At 38.8% G+C, this 22,220-nt stretch overlaps 1 protein-coding gene across 4 annotated transcripts in view; it reads left to right on the top strand.

Moving 5' to 3' along the window:
* Positions 1–22,220, top strand: part of EPHA3 (EPH receptor A3) — a 573,384-nt gene that overhangs the window by 538,478 nt on the left and 12,686 nt on the right. For 3 of the 4 annotated variants that reach the window (XM_073617000.1, XM_073616999.1, XM_073617001.1), the window contains exons 15-17: positions 34–227; positions 1,969–2,025; positions 20,625–20,780. In XM_073617000.1, coding sequence (XP_073473101.1) covers positions 34–227; positions 1,969–2,025; positions 20,625–20,780 — 407 coding nt within the window. The remainder of the gene's footprint in view (positions 1–33; positions 228–1,968; positions 2,026–20,624; positions 20,781–22,220) is intronic. The other variant, XM_073617002.1, reaches the window with a different exon arrangement.

Below are 22,220 nucleotides of genomic sequence, written 5' to 3'. Positions count from 1 at the left end.
TAATTCTAAAAAGAGTATTTTCCCTATTAACAGGTTATTAAAGCGGTAGATGAAGGTTACCGGCTGCCACCACCCATGGAATGTCCAGCTGCCTTGTATCAGCTGATGCTAGACTGCTGGCAGAAGGATCGAAACAACAGACCAAAGTTTGAGCAGATTGTCAACATCTTGGACAAGTTAATTCGTAATCCTAGCAGCCTGAAAGTCATCGCCAATACGGCCACAAGGTGATGCTTCGAAAATGCTGTTTTTAATCAAATATTTCATACTTATTTCTGGTGGTTGGACATAAAGGGCTTTTCACATCTCACACAGCTTTGGTAAAACATGGTTTCATTTTGATTTTGGTGACAAAAAAACAACAAGACTAGAATAGATCTTCATCCTCAGAGCTTTGGTTTTTGTCGGTTCCATGGGTAGAGAGCTGAGATAGTGACCTGTCACACAAAATACTCAAAGACACCCAAAGAGCACACTGTGGGGTTTATTTACTAAAACTGGAGCGTTCAAAATCTGGTGCAGCTGTGCATGATAGCCAATCAGCTTCTAACTCCAGCTTGTTCAATTAAGCTTTGACAAAAAAAACTGGAAGCTGATTGGTTTCTATGCAGAGCTGCACCAGATTTTACACTCTCCAGTTTTAATAAATCAACTCCTGTGTGTAAGCCAATAGTATTAAAATGAGTAATATGTGAATATATTTATGAAAGAAAGCAGAAAGAAAGCAGAAAATGGAACTAAAGCACAGAATAAGAGAGGTATCAGTGCTCTGATTCCTATCAAAAATACTAAAGTATTTGGCCTATATGGATTGATTTTACTGCCTTTAAAGAGAATACCAATTGACAAATAAAACGCGACTTTCTCATTTACAAACTCGGTTAACTACACTTTCTTATTAATAGCAGGCTTGTCCAAGGGTGGGTTAAGTGGCACAACTTCTGCTGATTTTGTTTTTGTTATGTATTTACAGCCAACTTTGGCCTGAGAGGGGCAGGTCTATGGGCATGCCTCTTCTCGGCAATCCCCTTGCTTTTACACCAATCTACACTAGTATCCTGTTACTCCTTACCCATTTTTTTCGTTTTATACTGTAAGTACTAGATTAAGTAGGTATAGCCTTCTTGGGTTCTTGGGGGCAACTAAGTACCCTCCATGTACTCTGATGTGGCCTTTGTACAATCGTATTGTTGTACCAGGAGAGCTCTCTATAATGTGCAGTTTTTTTCGTATTGTCTGTAATTTTTGTACCTTGCATGCAATGCTATTGTTGTGGTGGGTGCCTGTATTTCATTGTGCACCCCTTTTGGAGATATATGGGTGTTTTTTTTTTCTTACTTGCTTTTGTATTCCTGTGAAATCTGAAACTGAAATAAATATTTTGCAAAAAAAAATAAATGAAGCAAAGAACAGGAAATAACCTTGCTGTGGCAATGGTAGTGGGGAGGCTAGCACGATTGTTTTTATTTTTCTAAATTTGGCAAGTATACAAAATAATGTGCACTATTCTCATGTCTCCTTTACTTTTCTAAGAACTTTTAAGGTTTTAGTAGGCATTTTACAGTAAAATGTCAGTCAAAACATTTTGGGTATTTTTTGTTTTTATTTTTCATATATATATATATATATATATATATATATATATATATATATATATATATATATATATATATATATATATATATATATATATATATATATATATATATATATATATATATATATATAATTTTTTTTTTTTTTTTTTTTTTTTTTTAGATCAGGCTAAAGCATAGAATAGGCAATAACTATGTTTCCATAGCATGGGTAAAATTATTTGCTTTGTCCTTTTCTTTTTCTTTATTCATTTTTTTTTTTTTAGATTGGACTAAAGTGCAGAAAAAACAATAACCATGCTTCTATAGCATGAGTAAAAATTACTTGCTTTGTCTGGCTTTTTTTTTTATTCTTTTTATTTTTTTTATTTAGGACTAAAGCACAGAATAAAAGCCTTGGAATGGCTAACATTTTCCCTGGATTTACCAGGTATACAAAATAATGTAGATTTTTTTTCAGATCTCCTTTACCATTCTATGACCTTCTGAACTTTTAGTGAGGAATAGTTACAAACTTTGCCAGTTTTCTTTTTGTCAATTTTGTTTGTATCTTTGTTGGGGGATAATATTTTTCACTTCCTGTCATTAGGATAAGAAGTAAAGGTTAATCTCTTTTTGATTTTTTTTTTATTTATATACTGTATGCCAGACAAATCACATTCGTATCTCAATACAGTTTGCTTACATAGTGGTCAAAACATGAAAATGCAATAGCTCAATGATCAAAGAGCATAGTTAAAGAAACAGAAAATCAGGGATGCTGTTCTGCACACAATTGGGAGAACCAGCAGTGAACAGTGCAAGAGGTAAATAATCACATAAAGTGGGGAAAATAATTATTTGATCCCCTGCAGATTTTGTAGGTTTGCCCACAAAGATATGAAGGGTCCTAAATTTTTATCATAGGCGTATTTTAAATGATAGACAGGATATCAACCAACAATCCAGAAAAAACACCTGATACAAATGTTATAAATTGAGTTGCAGTTCATTGAGTAAAATAAGTATTTGATCCCCTACCAACCAACAATAATTCTGGTTTCCACAGACTGGCTACATTAGGTGCTCATGTGGTACACAGATTAGTCCTGTCAATTTAAGAAGGTACTCCTACTGACAACTCGTTATGTGTATAGACACCTGTCCACAGAATCTCTTTCTTCCATTCAAATCTCACCATCATGGGCCATACCAAATAGCTGTCAAAGGATGTCAGGGACAAGCTTGTAAAAAGCAAAAAGCTTTGTGAGAAGGAGACAATTGTTGAAGCGATTATTCACAAATGGAAGAAATACAAAATAACCATCAATCGCCCTAGCTCTGGAGCTCCATGCAAGATTTTGCCTCATGGATGATCATAAGAAAAGTGAGGGATCAGCCCAACACAGGAGGAGCTTGTTCTCAAGGCAGTTGGGACCACAGTCACCAAACAAACCATTGGCAACAAAATAAGCCTCCCTGGATTGAAATCCTACAGCGCCCAGAAGGTCCCACTCCTCAAGAAGGCACATGTACAGGCCTGTCCGAAGTTTGCCAATGAACATCTTAATGATTCAGAGAAAGATTGGGAGAAAGTGCTGAGGTCAGATGAGACCAGAATTTGGCTCATTTGCATTAACTGGACTGGGTGTGTTTGAAGGAAGAAAGATGCTGACTATGACCCTAAGAACACTATCCCTACAGTCAAGCATGGAGGTGGAAACATTAAGCTTTGGGGCTGTTTCTCTGCTAAAGGTACAAGCCGACTTTGCCGCATTGAGGGGCCAATGGACTGGGCCATGTATTGTAAAATCTTGGATGAGAACCTTCTTCCCTCAGCCAGAACACTGAAGATGGGTCATGGATGGATCTTCCAGCATAACAATGACCTAAAAATGACCTCCAAGGCAACAATGGAGTGACTCAAGAAGAAGCACATTAAGGTCACGGAGTGGCCTAGCCAGTCTCCAGACCTTAATCCTATACATCATTTATGGGGGGAGCTGAAACTTCGAGTTGCCAAGTGACAGCCAAGAAACCTTAAGGATGTAGAGAAGATCTGTAAAGAAGAGTGGACCAAAATCCCTCCTGAGATGTGTGCAAACCTGGTAACCAACTACAAGAAAAGTCTTACCTCTGTGCTTGCCAACAAGGGTTTCTCCACCAGGTACTAAGTCATATTTTACTTGGGGATCAAATACTGATTTTACTCACTGAACTGCAACTCAATTTATAACATTTGTATCATGTGTTTATTCTGGAATTTTGGTTGATATTCTATCTCTATCAATTAAAATACACCTATAATCAAAATTATAGACCCTTCATTTTTTTGTAAGTGGGCAAACTTACAAAATCTGCAGGGGATCAAATTATTATTTTCCACACTGTACATGAGGTGTCCGAACAATAAAAGTTACCAACATAATATAGTATCAAAAACAAATAAAGTGTAGCGCAATTTAAAATGAAATATTTACAGTCAACAATACATAAACATATGTCTTTTTTAAAAATACATGTCCCAAAAAAAGATAATAGATAACAAAAGTCCAACGTTGCAATGTGACTTCAGACACCAATGCAAGAAATGGGATCTCTTCTATATCTTCCATGCATCATTGATCCCACAGTGACACCAGTGTTCTCCACCACGTGGTAAAGCAATCTGCTCACCTCCACATATAACCTTTACCCTGAAGTGAGGTCAAATAGCACTTTTTCTCCCTTGCTCGGGGCTGATACATGGATATGGAGTTGATCCCTTATTCAATAGCATATGCAGCTCAAACGTGCATTACATATGTTAAAAAAGACAGAACCTAAAGTACTTACTGTATTTATTAATAATAAAAGTAAAGGGTATAAAAACATTCACAAGGATAAAAGCACAATATTGTGTATAGTGCAGTGCTTCATAATGGGCACTAGCAGCTAACAAGTACCTGTCTCTCGTCGCTCAGTAATCCCAAAATGGCAGCATGATGACGTCTTTGCATTGGCTTGTTGCTCTGCCCTCTAAGCGGGGACATCATCACACTGCAATTTTGGGATTGCTGAGTGGTTGAGAGACCAGTACATGTTAGACTCTAATGCCTATTGTGAAGCATTGCACTATAAACAATCTTGTGCTTTTATCCTTGTGAGTACCCATTGCTTTTATTATTATTAAATACAGTGAGCACTATAAGTTCCCTCTTTTTTTACATATGTAATGCACATTTGAGTTGCATATGATATTGAATAAAGTATTGGCTCCACATCCATGTATCAGGTCCAGTTGTGAGTATGGGATGGAGAACAAGTGATTTGAGTGATCACAGACAACATTATAGTGAATCCAAAATCAAGAGGTTGGGGAAAAGAAAAAAAAAAGATTTAAAAAAAAGTGGAAATAAAGGTGGGACAGAAAGAGAGAGCAAAGAAAATAGGTCTCTTGCTCCAGAGGTGGGTCACCCAACCCTAGGGAAGGAGAATGTGCAGGATGGGTAGTGTACAGAGAGAACATTATATGAGCCTGGAATGAGGCTATTGAAGACAGCTCGGGTAAACCTCTTTAACAAAGATATCATAAAGTAAACCTCAATGCAATTCAATTAGTTGCTATAAGTATTTTGTAAGTTACTATCATTATAAATTTAATCTACCAATTAAAAAAAACGCTCTATTTAAAGTGTAACTGCAAGTAATATTTTAAAACAACCCTTACAACATATGCATTTGTTAGTAAATCATTAACATTATTTTATTTATTTATTACATAATATTAATGTAGCTAAATTACTTGCATACACTATATTATCCTCCCATAATCCCCTGCACAGCTAGTTTCAAACTCAGAATTTGTAGTTCTACATCAGCCTGATATGTTCTCCTCTTTCAGGAGTCAGAGGCAGTAGTGTATTTAGGTTTTGTGCTGCCCTAGGCCTGACTAAACACGTGCACCCCCTAATTTAAATATGACCCACCCCTTCCTGTCAAGGCCACATCCCTTGCTGTTTAAGACCTGCCCTGAAATTTTCGAGTAGGAACACTAGTTCTAAGGGCCGGGGGAGGGCAATGGATTCCCTTCATTTGCATAGATTTCCTCTCATTTCCTGTTTGGCTATGGGGCAGGAAGTGAAGGGAAATCTCTGCAATGGGACAGGGATGGTAAAAAATAAAATGTCTGGGGTCATAACCCTCCCTTACTCTATCCAAAATGAAAAAAAGTGTTGCCTATAGTTCTACTTTAAGCACAAATTTCTAATAATTTTATGGAGAGGACAAAGAAGCTATAACCATGCCAATAGTGCAGCAGAAAACATATAGCACAGTGAGGGCAATAGATTCCCTTCATTTGCATAGATTTCCTCTCATTTCCTGTTTGGCTATGGGGCAGGAAGTGAAGGGAAATCTCTGCAATGGGACAGGGATGGTAAAAAATAAAATGTCTGAGGTCATAACCCTCCCTTACTCTATCCAAAATGAAAAAAAGTGTTGCCTATAGTTCTACTTTAAGCACAAATTTCTAATAATTTTATGGAGAGGACAAAGAAGCTATAACCATGCCAATAGTGCAGCAGAAAACATATAGCACAGTGAGGAAGGTTTGTGGTCCAGGGTGATAGGATAGTCAAGATTAGAAGTGGCGGCGCCCCCCCCACAGTTGCGGAATGCCAGCCGCCCGCATACTGTAAGGAGTGTGGCTGCTTTATGGGGCGCTAGACTAATTTGCCTCTCAGCCCAGTCCGCCCCATAAGACTGGTGCTACACTAACAGTGATATATAGACGTGCAAAGTCATTTGGTGCACACAAGGTGAATTTCCATCCTTCTTCCCTAATGAAGAATATGTAAGCAAAAAGTTGAAAGCCCTCCCTAAATCTAAGCGCTTATGAGTAAAGTTAGATTGATGACAGGTAGGTGCACTATAATACACCTCCCTCCCAAACAAAACCTGTCAAACTAACAAGTAAAGATACAAAAAACAAAATAAGGTACATGAAATACCATAACATCAATGCGTGTGTCAGTGCAAGAATGAAAGTGGTATTATAGTAGCGTTGGTGATAAATTTCTCAGTTCGTATGTAGTGAAAAAAAGTCCAGTCTGAAAAAAGTCCTATTCACTTATGTTCAGGATTGATCTACCACCATCACTTCCACTTGTGAGAAAAAGCCGGGGGACGAATCACCCCTATAGGAGAAAAACTTACCAGACTAAAATGGAAAATAGGCATCAATGGTCACAGGTGTCAGTTAATGAGTGAGTATAACCATCCCGTGCTGCAGCTCAGAAAATAGATCTTTGCAATAGTACTCCAGTGCGGAGCAGAAGGGTACATCCGATTCGGCAGGGGTTGGACATCTAGGTGACCTTCGAAAGAGAGTGGAAGAAGAAGCGGAGAATGAAGAAGGGAGAGGTGGACCTTCTTTTGCTCTCCTAGACAGAAGTTGTCTGAGGTTCCCAGGCCAAGAAGAATTTGAAGAATATGAAGAATATACAGTATTTAAATGCGAGTTTTTGTGGCCAGAGTTCAGCTTTAAGTGCAAAAAAAGGTTTTCACATAAGTTAAAAGTTTTTACTTAATATAATACAGTATGTATTATATTTAAGGAAAGCAAAGCTTTACTCAAAAAGTGAAGTACCACTCATCCTCTCTTTTCCCTGTAACTGAGTTGCAGGTTAAGTACCATTTTTGATTGGTACCCGTCCCCACTTCTGCAATGCTTGCCTAGGCAAGAATGATGTTGTTCATTCTTACACTCCCCAAGACCACCCCCGCAGCCTCCTAAGACATGTCAGTCTCCCTGCGCCACGCAATCTTATCCATGTGAAATGGGGAGACAGTTGTGATTTATCAGGAAGTCACGGCTGCCTCTCAAATCCAAGATGGTGGCACCAGGAAGCTGCAGCAATGAGGAGAATTGGCTGTGAAGACATCACTGGACTCAATGGACTGGTAGGTAACAGTATTTGTAGCTGCTGACTTTTAATTTTTAGAACTTGTGAAGTTCCCCTTTAACCCCTTGGCGCTGGCCCTATGCAAATATGTGGCCTCTCTGACCTGGTCCTTAGCGCCAAGGGTGCAGAGAGGCTGCATATGCGTGAACTGCCCCCAATAGACCTGTGCCGAGAGTGCGCGTGCTGCATGCTCCCAACACAGTTACCATCGTCTAACCAAAAGCTCCTGAGCGCTCCTTGTGATCGAGTGTTTTTGGACCACGTGACCGCCATGATCTTAAGCCATGCCCCACCTCCCAGCATCATAAACCTCTTAAAGAGCCAGGAGGCACCAACGCCAAGAGGTTAAAGTCATTAAAAAGAAAATATAAGTGACAATGATAAGAATATATTTAAAATGTAAAGATTATTAAAGGAGCTTTCCACTTTCATCAAGAAAATAAAAGAAGTAGTGTTACAGGGCTAACACATATTTTGTAGCTATTCTGTTACTATGCAGGTTTCTTGCTATGCTTTTTACAACTGCTTTTTTTTTTTTTTTTTATAAAAATCTCTTTTATGTAAAAGTGTCACTAAAGGTAAAACTTTTTTTTTTTCATTTTGCATAGCGTAAGGTTTTTTTCTTCCCATCTGTGTCCCTTTGGGGAGATTTCCCTTCACTTCCTGTCCCATAGCCAAAACAGAAAATGAGTGGAAATCCCCCCCAAAGTGAGGGAATCCCAGTGTGTCACCAGGGTCACCAGAACTAATGTCCCCATTGGAAGATTTCCACTCTATTAGTGTTTTAATGCCAACTCCAAGTTTGGGATTTTCTTTTACTTTCGATGATAAGGGTAAACAGGACAAATAGAGAGGGCGAATCTCCCTAACAGGGGCACAGCTAGCAATAAAAGCTGATAGACATTCTAATTCCTCTCCACTCTATCCCAGAATTAAAAAAAAAAAAACACATTTTGCCTTTAGTGACATTTTAAATAAAATTTTAGAAGTGAAAAACAAGATTAAAATTAATTGTCCATTGAAAAATAAAATAATAAAAATAGTTTTTGCTGCAATAATCACCTTCAAGCCAGAGATTTCCTCCACAGCAATTTGGCCTGAGAGGTCAAAATAATATCCTTACATTGCTTGCATTTAAAAAAAATGCATTTATTGATGTATCAATGATTACAGAGCTGCATTCATTTTTATATCTGAATAGAGTTCAGCTTTGTTATTTTTACACTACGTCATTTTGCAAAGTAAATAAATGAAAAAAATAGCAGTCCTTTTTTTTTAACTAGAAGAGATGAATTTTCTCCCTGAATTGTTTATGCTAAGAATCTGTCCATGCTTCCATGACAACTGTCTTAAATCCCTACTCATAATTTATGTTCCAAGCTCATCAGGGTACCGTCCAAAGTTTGGAAACTGATGGATAATGTTTAATGTTTCAGGCAGGCCTTTGCATATCATTGCCAGTCTAAAAGTTTCTACTTTAATGGTCACTGTTTAGTCAACAGATGTATGGAAGCTTGTAGGATAGCTGCAAATTACCACCTGCTAAGAAGGGACACGAGAACTGCTCTTGATCGATGTTGTTTGGCATTTGAGAAGCCATTCTGTAAATCATCTTGTATGTATTCCTAATAGGGGTATTGTAGATTATAGAGTCACGGTATTTCCCTGCTAGGCAAATGTATTATTAATTCACGTCACCCCCAACTCTATTCCCCGTGCTTTTATAGCAGTTAATTTGCTATGTAGGGTAGACAGAGTATTTACATTTCATTTTTTTAAACTAGAATCTTGGATTGCACCCTTGTTCTGCATTTGTCTATCCATGTTAATAAGCATTACACAATACCATCTGAATCCCAGCTCACTCAACGCCTTTAACCATCTTTGTCAGAAAGCATTCCTGAAACTTCGATCATATTGCTTTAAATTGCTTCATGCTTCCCCAGCACTGAGCAAAATAAACACACAAGCCCAATGAGTGGAAAAAAATGGTACTTTTGAAACAAAATGATATTTTGGGAGCGGTGACGAGTGAGGAGAAAGGCTTAAAAACTGCCCAGTTATGCACAGAGCATTTCCCAGAAAACAGTACTAAACATGCCAAATCTGATTTAACTATCTTTACAGACAGAAAAGAAATTATTTTTGTGGGAAGTCATTAAACACCCATAAGTCTATTACCATTAGTAGGCCAATTACAGGAGTTGATTGCCAGTGCTGGCAGTATTGAAGCCACAGAAGAGCAGTTATAAGCTTATTGCTGCTGAAGGTCCATCAGCTTTCCAGTCTGGAACAGAGTTAGCTTCTATATACAGTCATTTGCTGACAATGTATAATCACAAATACCGTTCAAGTGTTACCTTGCTGCAGTGTTTATACAAATTAGTTCAATTCTGTACCCCGTCAACATCATTGTAGTGTCCCAATGCTACTTTACCTATAATTACCATGTATTCCATGCACCTACAAAAGTTTTGCTCCTGAGGAAAATAAAGTAAATTTTCCTCATGGGGGAAAAAAGTTCATTCTGATCCTACAAAGGGATTTATTCTCTGGATGAAAAAAATAACCAAAACTATCCAAAATAATTGTTAGACAATCCCAACCCTTTTCACTGCTCATAAGGCAGCTTGTATCATCTTCAATTCCTTGCAACCAGCCGAGTGCCAAGGCCATGGAGTCTGGTCTTGGTCCACTGAAGTCCACAAGCCAAATGATGGGTCACGCACTGAAGACATTCAACTACAGTCAGGCTGGGTTCACACTAGTCCGAATTGGATGCGGGTTTCCCCACAACCAATTTGCACAGCAGGAGGTTGTGACCGGCTCTCTATGGATCCAGTGGCTCTGGGGTGCTTTGCACAGGAGCTCTGTGCGTCTTTTGGTCCATTTCAGGTCTGAATACAGCCAAAGATTTGGGCTGAAATCGGACCTGAAATGGTGAATGACTCCTGCTGTGAGCCGCTGCGTGCTCATATGTGAACCCAGTCTAAAGGTTTAGACAGCTTTCCGCTCACTCCCACCCAAAGCCATTCCCAAATGTCAAAAAACAAACAAAATTTCCCAACTCACCTACCTGCCAGCCTGCAACAGACCGAATTGACCTTCTCTAACAGTTCACAGTCAAAACAAAGGGTTAAGTTTGCACACATTTTCAAATATATAGTATGGATATGCTGCAGCATTGTTTTGGCACCCTAATGTACTGCAGTCCTAACTCTATAGTTTTGAGAGTTTCCCAAGTTGGAGCACATATATAATAATGGATAGATTAAGAACAGGTGTGCCCGGAAGGAGTCCACACCTTCTTAAAGGTACAGGGACACATTGGACACCCAGCAAAAGTGCAATGGCAGCTGAAGGTATCCAGTGTGCCCCCTCACCAATTCACCAACTGTACCAATGGCAACCACCTCAAAAACCATGCCCAACATGTTTCACCCACAGCAGGACTCAATCCCCATGGCTTTAAGTGGGAGTGAGTGGTGTGCTGTCATTGCAGTAAATCTTGGCTGGAGTTGAATGTCTTCAGTGTGCAGCCCATAATTTGGATGGTATCCAGAATAATTACAGTATATGGTATATGGGATATCATAAGTTGTAAGAATACATCCAACCCTTTTTTAAATTCTGATTCATTCCATTACTATTTGCAGGTATCAGGGGTATTAATAATAAATAAATAATAATACATTTTTCAAACAAACCCTTATTTCTGAAACAAAAAATCCACTTGGAATAAGGCCAATGCCACACGGATGATTGTGTCATGGCAGCAGTATTACTGTAAAGGGCTGAAAAGGATAGAGAAATAAGTTTCCATGTCTTGCTTCCTTACAGGTTGGATGAGCAAAATGTTGCTCCCCCATTAGTGACTAGAGTTGGGCGAATAGTTTGGGCCGAGCAAGAGTTTGGCCCGAACATCACCTGTTCGCCCATTTGGCAAACATCCAAACTTTGGATGCTGCACAGTGCATTCTAAGCCCTGATTGGGCAAAGGTCTGCCCAGTCAGGGCGCAGTGAATAGCTGGTGGTTAAGGAGTGGGGCCGGCAAGCTGGCTGCGGCATCCTTAACTACCAATGAGTCATCAGCTGTCAATGGGCTTCCCCACTGACAGCTGAAAAAAAAACCCATTGCCAGCAATAAAAAAGTGTTAAAAATAAAACGGCATGGGGGTCCCCCCAATCCATACCAGGCCCTTCTCAGAGTATGCAGCCCGGCAGGCCAGGAAAGGGGGGAAGACAAGCGAGCGCCTCCTCCTGAACCATACCAGGCCACATGGCCTTAACATGAGGGGTTCTTTAGGGCCTATTCACCAAAAAACTGTCAAAAAGTAAAAAAAAACGGAGACAGTTTTTGACAATTGTCCCCCATGTAGATCTATCGTCAATCACAATGACACAGCCACTGCCGACCCGAAAAAAAGAACAAAAAAAATGCTCCCCATTAACTAAGGCAAACCATTGAATGCCTGGCTTATCGTTTAACAGTTCCTATATAGGTAAGGGCAGGACCACCTGGTGAAGTCACCTGGTGGCGCCACCCCTTGTGATGTCACTGACTCAGCATGCACCGGTTGGTGACATCACAAGGGGTGGTGCCACAAGGTGACGTCGCCAGGTGGCCCCGCCCTTACCTATATAAGAACTGTTAAACGGCAAGCCAGGCATTTGGCTATTTGTCTTAGTTGATGGTGGAAAAAAATGTTTTATTCTTTTTCGGGTCCGGCGGTGGCGGCTGCATCGTGATTGATGATGGATCTACAACGGGGAACACTGTTTTTTTTATTTTTAATAAAGGAATTGTCAAAAACTGCCTCCTGTTTTTATTTATTTTTATAGGGCCCCACCCAGGGTTGTTGGGAAGGGGTCCTTGTCCCCATCAACATGAGGACCTTATTATTACTAGTCTGCCTTTAGCATTATACATTCACATCAGTCCCTACACCCTCAAGGAGCTTACAATCTAAGGTCCCTAACTCACATTCATACATACTAGGGCCAATTTAGACAGGATCCAATTAACCTACCAGCATGTCTTTGGAGTGTGGGAGGAAACCGGAGTACCTGGAGGAAACCCACGCAGACACAGGGAGAACATGCAAACTCCAGGCAGGTAGTGTCGTGGTCGGGATTCGAACCAGCGACCCTTCTTACTGCTAGGCGAGAGTGCTACCCACTACACCACTGTGCCGCCCATATATATAAATAAAACTGTATGAAGAATATATATAAAATATATACATTATACATTCACATCAGTCCCTACACCCTCAAGGAGCTTACAATCTAAGGTCCCTAACTCACATTCATACATACTAGGGCCAATTTAGACAGGATCCAATTAACCTACCAGCATGTCTTTGGAGTGTGGGAGGAAACCGGAGTACCTGGAGGAAACCCACGCAGACACAGGGAGAACATGCAAACTCCAGGCAGGTAGTGTCGTGGTCGGGATTCGAACCAGCGACCCTTCTTACTGCTAGGCGAGAGTGCTACCCACTACACCACTGTGCCGCCCAATATATATTATTTATTTATTTTTTGCTTACACATATGAAAGTTCGGTTGTCCGTTTATGAACTATAGAGCACCTGGCACTTTTTAGTATCTATGCGATTTCACAACACACCCATCACTTAAAGGGACCTACACATTTTGTTTATAACATACCCTGTAGAGCAGCGCCATACACACTCTTTGCAATTCACTAATATAAGACGCTACCCTGGTAGTTTTCTCAGTGGAGGCAGCAGCTCTTTTAGAAACTATAAAACCATTGCGCTGAACCATTTTTAGTTTTTTTAGACCCATACCTTTATTTAAAATACCATGTTATTGCTTGTTCTATACCATAAATTAGCACCTGTAACTGAGGCTGTTGTACACTCTATACTGCACCCTATCTATGTCACATGCCTCTAGAAGCTATATATGCTCAATGTCAAACTCCATGCACTTTAGCTTTCTTCATCCCTCCTTTCCCCATTGGATGGAACTATTTTTTTTTTCTATTGGCTGATCTCAGCTAATAAAAAAAACAAAAAAAATCGTTTCAGCCAATCAAAAAAGGAGGCATGATGTTTTTGTATGCAGAAAGACTGTATAAAATTCAACCTTACTTTAAAAAAAATTCATTTTGAGTTTCACAGCAATCTAGAGATTGCTAGAGAGCTGTGGCATGACACACAGAGAGATTAAAAGATTATACCACCTAAATAAACAGGTAGTGTTCGATGGGGTTGCAAGAGTAATGGCATTGTCCATTTAGGTATAAAAGGTATACAAAACATTGACTTTAAATATATGTCACTATCATCTCCTAAATGCTTTAGCATGTTTTTTGCAGCTTCAACTATTTCAATAATTTTTCATTTTAAATCTGCAGCTTTCATTAAATCAAACTGGTAATCTTACAATGAAGGATCTTGTTCATATCCTTCCTTTTATAGGGTGATAATGCTTTGTACCATCGCCCAGTTGAGCTCCTGTGTTGCTGCCCTGTCAAATGGGCGTCTGATGGAGACCACAAGGGGCTGCTTTAACACAAATTATGGTCAGGACAGTCATGGTTCACTGTTATCACCACTAGAAAATCATCCCAGAGAAATACCTAGAGCCGTTATTGGAATGCATGTATGTATATGGTGAGTGTGCAGGAGATCAGCAGCCCTGGGATGTAAAAAAGCATCAAAAGAGTTAAAACAGTATTTTATTTAAAAATGGCAAGTAATTTAATAAACTAATTGTCATTCAGCTAGGGATCACATATATTTTAATCGGACACTCTAGTTACACTCCAAAGGCTCTAAATCATCTCTACATGTATCTCCGCCTTCCTCTCACCTCCTGCTCATAAGGTAAATGGCTCCTATTACATATGTCTTGACTTCTGTGTGTTGTTTCTTTTAACCACACTTTTTCTATTTACCACACACAAACTGCAGAATGGCAAAAAAGGAAGAGTGGGGAAGTTTTGTGTTCTCTTCCTCTGTAGATATGTCATCTTCATGATGTCTTTTTAATGACTGCAGTCTGTGGCCTAGTGGGTACTGATTTATGAAAAGCTGTAAAAGATCAGGTGGAGCTCGGCAGGGTTTCTTTACAGCTGCCTGGATGGAGACCCATCTAATTTGTTTAGTTAAGTGTGAGCTCATGGTGAACATCACCCGGACCATAAATTTCAGTCTTAGACCTCTGACTGGGAGCTAGGTCCAAGAAAATGCTGATGACTTCAGATGATCTTAAAGGCCCACATTCCCTTAGTGCATATTTGGAAACATCACAGGCGCTTCCTACTTTCAGACACATTCCTTTTCTTTGATAAACTGTCCAGATGTCCTCTCCAAGGAGGAAAGTAACCAATTTTGAGTTTGATTCCTTTGAGGAACATTGGAAAGAGTAAAACAATACTTCACATTGCTGGTTACTTGGAGGTTAGGGACCTTTAAATTAAGACCCCTTTCTTTTTCCTTGCTTCTTTGATACGAATCATGGATATGAAGGCTTAACATTGACTATTTGAATCCCTAATCTGTGGAATCTGTTCTTTCTCAGTGAAGAAGTCCAACTTTTTTTTTATTTCAAAGATGTGTGCCTCAGATAAAGCTAATCAAAGACCAGTAACACCAGTTAAAAAAAAAAAATATATATATATATATATATATATATATATATATATATTTACTGTATATAGAGAACTGTGGTAAAACCTCACATTCTTTCCTACTGCAACACTTCATAAATACTTCAGAAATGTCTTGGGAATCATAGACCTATTGCCAACAAAATATATGAGTCCAAAGGTGATACACTTTTTTTTAGCTAACAGCAGTAGCTATTTGGTGTTATATTACCAGCACATAAAACGCATTCAGGAAGAAAAAATCTTTAAAGAGGTTAGCCCTTTTCCTGATAAATAATAATATTTGGAGTTTATAAAATGAGTGTAATTCTCCAGATATCATTAGAATCTAAAAAACACATTTATTAGAATTACAATTACCTTCTTTCGGGTAACTTTTATTTAGTTACTGTTTAACTGTGCAAATATAATTTTGTTTTTAACAAGTTTTAGGTTTGGTCAAATATTTTTTTACCTCTGATTTTTTTAGACAATTTTCAGAAAACAAATTAAGTAACTTTGCATGGATCACTTTTTTTTTTTTACAATGTCTTACGAATTAATGCAAATGTATACATATGCTTAAATAAAAAAGGTCTGGGCATTCATATTTTATTCCTGAGTACAAATTTATAAATACCTTACTATAACTAGTATCTTATTCAACAGGTATAAAATAGATCACAGCAACAAAAACATATAAAACATCACTTTGAATTTATCACTGAATATCTATACACATAAAAAAATACTAAAACAGATATACTGGAACACAAGTAAATATTAGTCGAAGTCTACAAAATGGTTTAAAACTTCATAAATATAGTGGAGAATAATGATACCATAGTAACCTAGCCTGGCACCTGTATCAAATGACTACTGTTCAGAAATGGTTAACCGCCTGCAAAAAGGCATTCCAGAAAGAAGCATATAGTATGAAAAACAGCTGCATGCATTAGATTGTCCAGTAGGTTTTGCCAATGCATGCATATGATGTTTGTAACTGTTTGTATATTATAGATGTTTTTAAAATTTCACTAATATTTGCTAGGACCCCCATATGTCTATTTTAGTATTTTAATGCATGCTTATGGTAGTTTTTAAAAGATAAATAAAAGAGTTGTTTTATATGAATTGCTGCTATTGTGCCATATAAAATTATAAAGCAACAGAGAAAATCTACTTTTTGATATTGGGTATTAGGGGTTAGGAGTTCGCATTTTCTCTCTGTGTTTATATGGGTTTTCTCCAGTTACTCCTGTTTCCTCCCACATTTAAAGATATGCTGGTAGTTTATTTAGCTCAACTGAGTGCACCCAAGATGGCTGTCTCAGCTCCCATATGCTTTAAAGCGATTGTAAATAATCTTCTTGTAAAACAACCCATTCAGTTTAAAATAGAAATGAAAGGCAAAATATTTTTGTATAAATATAAAAAAAACATTATAAATACTCTTTTTTCCCTTTTTATAAGTGATCACATTCCCTCTGTTCTCAGCTGCATAAGAGCTGGGGGAGGAGAAGCAGCAGCACACTGAGCTTGCCAGTGAATGGCTGTGCAGCCATGGCATGTCAAGTCTGATCATTGGAGGAGAGTACACTGAGTTCCCAACATAGCTAGAGAACTGACCACGCTGTGCTCTCCTGCTTAGTGTGGTCAGCATTAATGGGAAAGCAAGGAGACTAGCAGTAATGCCGGGGATTTCACATAAAGGAAGCAATACAAAGATAACACGATACTTTCTCATACAAATATATGGTACAGCAGGCACAGATCAGGAATATGAAGTGTTGGAGTGACAAACGCTTTAAGTCCCAATTTCAATTTCAGTTGAAATCTACCAGAACACCTAGATCCATCTCCATCATTGACTCATTTAAATGTTGTTGTGCACAGAAGTAAGATTCTTAAGCAATCTCGAATTGCCAATTTTACTTTTTTTCAGTGTTTAAAAGCCCATATAATAACATTGTCATCATTCCATCACACCTTGTCTTCAGAATAAATAGATAGAATCCGTTAAGAATAGTATTGTCTTCATGAAATTGGGGTAGCGATGCAAGAACTGCCTGGTACTTTTAAAGTGCTGTAAATAGGGTATAAATGTAAGATCCTTAATGGCAAAGGGTAAGTCCATCTAAAATTATACATACAAATGTATGTGGTATTAAAGTAAACCTGTAGCAAACTTAGGCAGTTCAACTGAGCATATATTAGAAAGCGGCATATGAAAATTGGACTAATGAAAAATGGTTGTCATAAAGAATAGTAAGACCATTTGATCTAGGCAGTTGAAGCTATGTGCATATGTTGACCTTCAGTCATCCAGGTTTGTTGGACCTTAAATATGATGGGTGGCCTGACCAAAAGGAAGGTTTGGGGGAAGGTGGAGCAAAGGTTGATTGTGAGAGAGGGGCATGCATGATGGTTTCTCCAGAGAAGGTGGAAAGAACAGCCCTGCTGCCAAAACACCTGGCTTCATCAGAAATGGCCCAATTGTCATAAGTAATTTGAAATTGGGAGTACTTCTTGCATTTTTTAAGTAATGTATGGCAACAGTTTTCATGCAGTGCTTTTACTCCTTCCACTCCGCTCTTGAAGCTAACTGTGCAGATGGACTGGATTGATGGATTTATTTATGGATGGGATAAATTACACTTTGGGGTTGATTTATTAAAGGTAAATAGACAGTGCACTTTGCAAAGTGCAGTTGCGCTCTGCAAGAGCAGTTGCTCCAATGCTTAGTAAAAACAGCAGAAGCTCTGCTGACATTCCGCGTCCAATCATGTGCAAGCAATAATGCTGTTTTTTTTTTTTCCTTGCATGTGATTGAGTATTCTTTGCAAAGTGAAGGTTTATTTTATTTATTAAGCTCTGGAGCAACTGCACTTGCAGAGTGCAACTGTACTTTGTAAAGTGCACAGTCTACAGTGCCTTGAAAAAGTATTCATACCCCTTGAAATTTTCCACATTTTGTCATGTAAATGTATTTATTTGGGATTTTATGTGATAGACCAACACAAAGTGGCACATAATTGTGAAGTGGAAGGAAAATGATAAATGCTTTTCAATTTTTTTTACAAATAAATATCGAAAAGTGTTGCGTACATTTGTATTCAGCCCCCCTGAGTCAATACTTTGTAGAACCACCTTTCGCTGCAATTACAGCTGCAAGTCTTTTTGGGGATGTCTCTACTAGCTTTGCACATCTAGAGAGTGAAATTTTTGCCTATTCTTCTTTGCACAATAGCTCAATCTCTGTCAGATTGAATGGAGAGCATCTGTAAACAGCAATTTTCAAGTCTTCCCACAGATTCTCAATTGGATTTAAGGCTGGACTTTGATTTTGCCTTTCTAACACATGAATATGCTTTGATCCAAACCATTCTATTGTAGCTCTGTCTCTGTGTTTAATTTCGTTGTCCTGGCAGGTGAACCTCCGCCCCAGTCTCAAGTCTTTTGCAGACTAATCGGACATTCCGACAACAAAATCCTAGGATTTTTTCCGACGGATGTTGGCTCAAACTTGTCTTGCATACACACGGTCACACAAAGTTGTCGGAAAATCCGATCATTCTGAACGCGGTGACGTAAAATACGTACGTCGGGACTATAAACGGGGCAGTAGCCAATAGCTTTCATCTCTTTATTTATTCTGAGCATGCATGGCACTTTGTGCGTCGGATTTGTGTACACACGATCGGAAATTTCCGACAACGGATTTTGTTGTCGGAAAATTTTATAGCCTGCTCTCAAACTTTGTGTGTCAGAAAATCCGATGGAAAAAGTCCGATGGAGCCCACACACAGTCGGAATTTCCAACAACACGCTCCGATCGCACATTTTCCATCGGAAAATCTGACCGTGTGTACGGGGCATAACAGGTTTTCTTCTAAGATGCCCTATATTTGGCTCCATACATCTTCTCATCAATTCTGACCATCTTCCCTGTCCCTGCTGAAGAAAAGCATCCCCACAACTTGATGCTGCCACCACCATGTTTCACGGTGGGGATGGTGTGTTCAGGCTGATGTGCAGTGTTAGTTTTCCGCCACACATACCGTTTTGCTGTTAGGTCAAAAAGTTCAATTTTGGTCTCATCTGACCAGAGCCCCTTCTTCCACATGTTTGCTGTTTCCCCTACATGATGGCTTCTCGCAAACTGCAAATGGGACTTTTTATGACCTTCTTTCAACAATGGCTTTCTTCTTGCCACTCTTCCATAAAGGCCAGATTTGTGGAGTGAATAACTAATAGTTGTCCTGTGGACAGATTCTTCTACCTGAGCTGTGGATCTCTGCAGCTTCTCCAGAGTTACCGTGTCTTTCCTGCTTCTCTTATTAATGCACTCCTTGCCTGGCCTGTCAGTTTAGGTGGACGGCCATGTCTTGGTAGGTTTGCAGTTGTGCCATACTCTTTCCATTTTCAGATTATGGCATGAACAGTGCTCCGTGAGATGTTCAAAACTTGGGATATTTTTTTATAACCTAACCCTGCTTTAAATTTCTCCACAACGTTATCCCTGACCTGTCTGGTGTGTTCCTTTGCTAACATGATGCTGTTTGTTCACTAAGGTTCTCTAACATAGCTCTGAAGGCTTCACAGAACAGCTGTATTTATACTGGGATTAAATTACACACAGGTGGACTCTATTTACTAACTAGGCGACTTCTGAAGGCAATTGGTTCCCCTAGATTTTAGTTAGGCGTATCAGAGTAAAGGGGGATGAATACAAATGCATGCCACACTTTTCAGATATTTATTTATAAAAAAAAAATTAAAAACATTTGTCATTTTCCTTCTACTTCACAATTATGTGCCACTTTGTGTTGGTCTATCACATAAAATCCCAATAAAATAAATTTACATTTTTGGTTATAACGTGACAAAATGTGGAAAATTTTGTGGGGTATGAATACTTTTTCAAGGCACTGGATATGCCTTTAGTAAATCAACCCCTTTGTATTTTATAAGGTAGGACCTATATAAAATAAAAGCCTATTGACTGTGTTGGAATTTCATAATTGGTAGCCCATTGTATCCTGAAATACAGTACTGTATGAGAGAGGCCTTGGTGCAGTTCACTTGCAAACATCCGAAGGACATCTAATGCCTATGTTTAGCCCTGGCAACATTTCCAAAAAGATAAAATAGGCACACATCCTATAATAAAGAATGTAAAGGTGCTAAGATCCTGATTTCAGGTTTACAGGCCTTTAAAGTGTAACTTCACTATATCTGATCAGCCAGTGTTGTAGTAAGAGGAGAAGCTTGAAATGCAGAAAAAATAAAAAAATTGTGTTTTTTTTTTTTCAATAATAACTTAAAAATGGTCTATACAGCAACTGAAAATGTGACGTTGCCCTTTAATTTGTGGCACCATTATTTAGGCCATTGTAAGTTTTTCCTGCTAGTAAAACCACTGTTTTCATTTTCAGTTTCAATATTGTTAATGTAATATAACATGCTTTCTTTTTTCAGGCCATCAAATCTACTATTAGATCAAAACAATGTTGACTTTCCCACTTACCGACCCGCAGGAGACTGGCTCGATGGTATCCAGACCGGACAGTGCAAGGACATTTTATCAGGTGTTTGTTACAGCTCCTGCGAAACAATTGCAAAAATTTCCTTAGAGTAAGTCAATATTGTTTATTTTGTTTTGAATCATCAATGCTTGCAATCATACATAGTGGAAGCCATCTTACAATAGAACTGTATAATTGCAGCTTAAAGTGATTGTAAAGGTAATTATTTTTTTTTAATAACAAACATGTCATACTTACCTGCTCTGTGCTATAGAATTGCACAGAGAGGCCCCGAGAATCCTCTTTCCGGATCCCTTGTTAGTGCTCCTGGTTCCTCCTCTATGTCCAGTGCCCCCATAGGAAGCTGCTTTCCCTGGGGGAGCTTGTGCTTGCTCACTCCCAAGCCCCATTGCTGCGTCCATTGACACAGTCTGCTCCCTCATCACTGGCTTTCATTGACAGCAGCAGAAGCCAATGGCTCCTGGTGCCCAGCAAAGCCAGTGAGACCCGGAAGTGAAGAGAGATAAAAGCTGCAGATGTGCACAGTGCTGGATCAAATGAAGGGCTCAGGTAAGTAAAAGAGGGGGGTGGAGGGGATATTGATGCCTAAACAATTTTTACCTTCATGCAAGGAATTCATTAAGGACATGCAACACTTTAGCCTTGTTGAAGGTAACCCTCAGCAACTAGTGGGAAAGGCACAGGTAGCTATTGGATCTTCAATAACTGGGAAGAGGAAAACGGCAGGGAGGCAATAGTAATCAAAAAGTGGAAAAAGATGGAGAATGGGGCTTGGTGCATCCCAACTGTCTGGGCATGGTTAAATCTCATGGTGTAATTATTGGAACTGTGGGATACCCTAGAGAACAGTCCAATCAGTCTATGTAGCAATATAACCGTAATACTTTTCATGATGTTGAACCATGAGTTCTTCTATGCCCTGGAGATTGGTCAGTTAGACAGCCCACTCCTTCATTGTAGGGTGAGAGGTCGATTCCCAGTGTTACAAGATCGCATACATTGCAGCTAGAAGGAAAAAATGGAGCAAACCCCTCTTGTCATGAATAATTTATTGTAAATAAACCTATCGTTAAGGGAAATATTGGGGCTACCATTTTTTTCTTATACAAATGTTAAAGTGTCTACATAGTCAAAATGTTTTCTTTCACTTTAGGATAGAATAGTGAAGAGTTAAAAGCCATTTCAGTTTATGATCTCTGTGTCTCATTAGGGAGATTTAATTTCATGACCTGTCCCCAAAACAAAAAGTAAGAGAAAATATCTACAAAATGAGTTGTCATTGAAATAGATGCTCCCAATGGAAAGGTCATCCTTCCATCTGGTGACAAATATAACATTTTTGGTGTCTTATCACTTCTGTCTCAGTGCTATTGATCCCCAGGACAATTAGAGAGGGTGAATCTACTTAATGGGGGGAATAGACAATAATAAAAACATTAAAGTGCTTGTAAAGGCAGAAGGTTTTTTATCTTAATGCATCTATGCATTAAGATAAAAAGCCTTCTGTGTGCAGCAGCCTCCCTAATGC

Source organism: Aquarana catesbeiana, linkage group LG02 (genome assembly GCF_042186555.1).
Source record: "Aquarana catesbeiana isolate 2022-GZ linkage group LG02, ASM4218655v1, whole genome shotgun sequence".
Taxonomy (NCBI): Eukaryota; Metazoa; Chordata; class Amphibia; order Anura; family Ranidae; genus Aquarana; species Aquarana catesbeiana.
The sequence above is the reverse complement of the archived record's forward strand: the minus strand, read 5'-3'. Positions and strand labels throughout refer to the sequence as shown.